This window comes from Myotis davidii, unplaced genomic scaffold, assembly GCF_000327345.1.
Source record: "Myotis davidii unplaced genomic scaffold, ASM32734v1 scaffold13, whole genome shotgun sequence".
In the NCBI taxonomy this organism is placed as follows: Eukaryota; Metazoa; Chordata; class Mammalia; order Chiroptera; family Vespertilionidae; genus Myotis; species Myotis davidii.
The window spans coordinates 3,333,287-3,337,810 of NW_006286243.1; the positions used below are offsets into that span (position 1 = coordinate 3,333,287).

Genomic DNA, 4,524 nt, shown 5'->3' on the forward strand with positions numbered 1-4,524 from the left:
AGCCACAGAACTTAAAACTGGAAATCTTACCTTTTGACCATCTTCACCTATTTTGCCCCTTCCCACCCCACCCTGGCAATCACCAGTCTATTCTATCTATCTATTTGTTCGGTTTATATAGATTCCACATGTGAGGTCATACAGCATATGCCTTTCTTTGTCTTATTTTATGGTAAGTGTTCTTATTTCACTTACCATAAAGCCCTCAAGGTCCATCCATGTGGTTACAAATGGCAGGATTTCCTTCTTTCTTATTTCATTGTATATATACACCACATTCCCCTTCTCCATTCATTTGTCGATGGACATTTGAGTTGTTTCCCTGTCTTGTCTATTGTAAATAATGCTGCAGTGAACATAACATTTTCAATTTTTTTTAAATCAGGGGGAAAAAACAGCAAAATGTGCTGCTGGGAAATATTCAGCACAGAGAAAATTAATGATTTGGGGAAAGGAGAACTGCTGGAGGGATGATGTTGAGATATAGATAGGCATGGGTGGATATACTGGTGGGGGCTTGTGGGAAATCCCTTTAGATTGCTTCAGGATTTTTCAAGTGAGGTAGAGAAGCAAGATCATTGGCCCTGACAGGAGAGGGAATAGGTAGTTCCCACCCCTTTTTTGTTTTCCCCCACATAGCCAATTTAACCACTTTTCCTGTTGCTTCAACAATGGAAATTTCCCTGTGTCCCTCCCTTGTTTACATTGCTACTGCCTTTGTCAAGTTCAAATCACACAATGCTGTCAGCCTCTCAGCCACCAACCTTCTTCTATTAAAGTCTGCTGTCAGCTGATATACAACTGTCAGCTGACTCTTCCTAAAACATCACTTTCTTCCTGTCGGGGTCCTTCTCAAAACCCTGGCTCAGGTCCCCAGTAAAGAGGATGAAGGGCATTCACTCAGTGGGGACTTCAGGTCCCTGGCAAGCCCTTCTTTGTTCAAGAGGACTGGCCATGGCATCTCACTGTGACCGAATCACCACCCTTACTGCTGCTGCCATACCTCTCTTTGCACAGCTAGTTCTGTGACCAGAGGGAAGCTATCAGACTTTTCTATGCCTTCTTTCATCACCCTACCTCTTACAGTTGTGTTTAGGGTTTGATGAGACTATCGAGGTAAATTATTTAGAACTAGAGGCCCAGTGCATAGGGGGTCCCTTGGCCCAGCCTCCAGGGATCAGGCTGAAACCAGCTCTCTGACATCCCCCAAGGGGTCCCAGATTGCAAGAGGGCAGTTTTCAGGTGACACACCCTGGAACTGGGATCCCTCCTCTCTGGTTCTGGGTGTGTCACCCGAGAACCGCAGCTGCCAACTCACCGCAGCTCAGCAGCTCCTGTGTTGAGTATCTGCCCCCTGGTGGTCAGTGTGCATCATAGCTACTGGTCAGCCGGTCTGCTGGTCACTTAGGCTTTTATATATATAGATAGTATCTGGTATAGTGTAAGTGCTCAATCAACTTAAGCTATTCGTATTCTAAGGATCTAAACCCCCTGGCCTCTTTCTTCCTAACCAAATCCTCCCCATCTTCTAAGACAGAGTTGGCATACCTTCTCTCCCATGAAGTCTTCCTAGCTCACCTTTTCCTCTCTATGCTGATCTCTCACCTCAATCTTTTCCTCATTTTAGCATGTAAGTAGACACTCTGCCAGTGTGATTTTAATATGCCTATGTCAGATGTTTCATCTCTTCAGCTATTCTGTAAACTCTCAAGGGCAAGAGTATTGCCTCTTAACCTCTTATAGCTGAATTCCCTAAAAGTTGCAGTACTCTCAGGACCTCAGATTTTGCAGGGAGTATTCGGACTATTCAAGTTGTTAAAGAAGCAAATTCCTTTGTTGTCTGTTCAAAGCCTTTCTTTCTTTCTTTCTTTCTTTTGTGTATGTGTGTGTGTGTCTGCTTCATGATCATCTTTTTTGCAGCCTAATTCTTGGATGGTCATTTCCTCTCCAGAGACCTTATAGCAACTCTTTTTTATCAGGACTGTTTGTTGGTTTCATATTCTATTATGACCCCACCTTCATTGCCTCTGTTCCTATATTAGAAAGTGTCCTTTTCTTTCCTTAAGAGAGCCGTTGCCCATCTCTAAACTTTTTTGTTTTCTCTCTTTTTTATAGGCTTCATAAGGAAAATTGACAAGATCTAAAGTTTTTGTGTTTTCTCTTTTTTTGCATTTTATAAGAATCAAAAGTTTTCTAAGGTTGTTTTTTTTTTTTTTAACAAATTTTCAAACATACTGAAAAAATTACCCAAATGTTAAAATACCTGCTACCTACCTGGAGGCTTTGAATTTAGCAGCTTTAATTTGGGACCAAGAAATTCTCTCAATTAGTCTTTTGCCTCTAGTTTGCTTGCTGACGCATTTCATCCTGAGTGTTACTCTTCCTTTTCCTTTCAGAATACAGCCATGCCAAAGGGCTCCTCTCTGTGCCTGTGGATGTAACAGATACGTTGAGATGTTTTAGAGAGACTTTGGAAAAGTCCAGATATCATAACAGATCCATCCGACACAGTAGAAAGTTGCTTTCGTTATTTCTTGCACAGACACAAGGTAAAAATACTTTCTCTGTATCCCTTAGTCATTACTTAGATGGTGATGCCACCTGCAGATCTACCTGCCACAGGTGCCTCCCCCCCCAACTTCTATGCCCACTCACTGCTGCCTTGCACTTTCTTCCTGCCTAGTGGATCACATCGTCTTTCACTTTATTCCAACCAAGGCACTGTCTCATCTGCTTTTATGTTTCCTGTGAAACTACCATACACCCTGTGTAAAGGGGATACAAAAACAATATTTGTTAATGTTTTGACTCTGTACATCTATGGTCTTACCACTTTCTATGCAAGTATTGTGCTACAGTCTTGTTTAATTTTCATGAGTAGGTGAATTGATTCATGCTGAGTTAACTAGATTTTTTTATCAAAACATTATCAGTATCCAAGAAATGAATATGTTTTAATATAAGCATCATTAAGATTTCTCATTGATGGATCCAAGATGGCATCTGACAGCATGGCAGGCTGCAAGGTAGTGTGTGTTTGAGAGAACTAAAGGAGAGTGCATGGACATGCATGGAGTGAATGTATTTGTGAGTGAGGGACAGTTATATTCCACAGGCCTATTGTGGACTGGCAGATGGGCTCTCCTGGCCAGGTAGCCTCTACTACTGTTGAAATCTCTCCCTGAGCGGCCAGCTCTGCTGCAGAGACCGCACCATTTTAAAAGGGAGAGTGGCTGTGATCAAAAGCCCAGCCTTACTTTCAACCAGGAAGACCTTGGACACCTCCTGGGACCCTACAACCGCAACACCCAGGGACATCTGTAAACCCATGAACACTGAGACTCCAGCCTCCCTGACTGTGGGTGCCTAAAAAGTTTGTCCAGGGGGAGACAAGGTGGTGACCAAATACATGGATGGGTCCTGTGCCTTCTCACGGAGCAGATAAAAGGAACAGCTGAATCAAATATCCACCCAGAATTGGTGAATTAAATACAGCTGGTGAGGTAATCTGTGGATGGAAAGGTCAGAGATCGCCTAGAGCAGTGGTTCTCAACGTTGGCTGCACATTAGAATCACCTGGGAATTTTTTTAAAATCCTGATTTCTGGGCCTCATCCTTCAGAAATTCTGTTTCTTTGTTACTAATGTTGTGGCCCCACCTCATAACAAAGAAACAGAATTTCCAGAGGATGAGACCCAGAAATCAGGATTTTAAAAAGATTCCCAGGTGATTCTAATGTGCAGCCAAGGTTGAGAACCACTGGCCTAGAGAGAGTCAGCACAGGAGAGAGAGGGAGCTACATAACCAGATACCCTGAGAGGAGTGAACATGGGGAGACAAAGGAACAGACCTCATAGGAAAGAAAAGGAGGCATCACTGGAAAGGAAGTAAATGAAATAGAGGCAAATAATATGTCAGGGAAAGAATTCAGAGCAGTGATCATAAGGACACTGAAAAGGATGGAAGACAAATTCAACAATATGTGCAAGAACCAAGAGGAAATGAAGAAGAAATGAAGAATGACATCACTGCAATAAAGAACACAATAGAAAGCATCAACAGTAGACTAGAATAAGTGGAGGACCATGTCAATGAGCTAGAAGAGAAGGTAGAAAAAAATATCCAAGCAGAGCAGCAACTGGAAAAAGAATTAAAAAACAGGAGGAGAGCCTAAGGGAACTTTGGATCACCATGAAATGAAACAACATCTGCCTAATAAGGGTGCCAGAAGGAGAGGAAACTGAGCAAGGATTAGAAAACCTATTTGAAGAAATAATGACAGAAAACTTCCCTGGTATTGGAAAGAAAAAACTCACACAAGTCCAAGAAGCTCACAGAGTCCCAAACAAGATGAACCCCCAAAAGCCGACACCAAGACACATTATAATTAAATTGGCAAACACCAATGACAAAGCAAGAATCTTAAAGGCTGCCAGAGAGAGACAGGAAGTTACCTACCAGGGATCTGCCATCAGACTATCAACTGATTTCAAACAGAAACACATCAGGCCAGAAGGGAATGGA

The 4,524-nt window shown here is 42.4% G+C and overlaps 1 protein-coding gene across 1 annotated transcript in view; it reads left to right on the forward strand.

Moving 5' to 3' along the window:
- The window catches only part of CFAP54 (cilia and flagella associated 54), a 236,245-nt gene that overhangs the window by 122,549 nt on the left and 109,172 nt on the right, over window positions 1–4,524 (forward strand). The window contains exon 40 of the mRNA XM_015559991.1: window positions 2,397–2,549. Within this exon, the coding sequence (XP_015415477.1) occupies window positions 2,397–2,549 (153 nt within the window). The remainder of the gene's footprint in view (window positions 1–2,396; window positions 2,550–4,524) is intronic.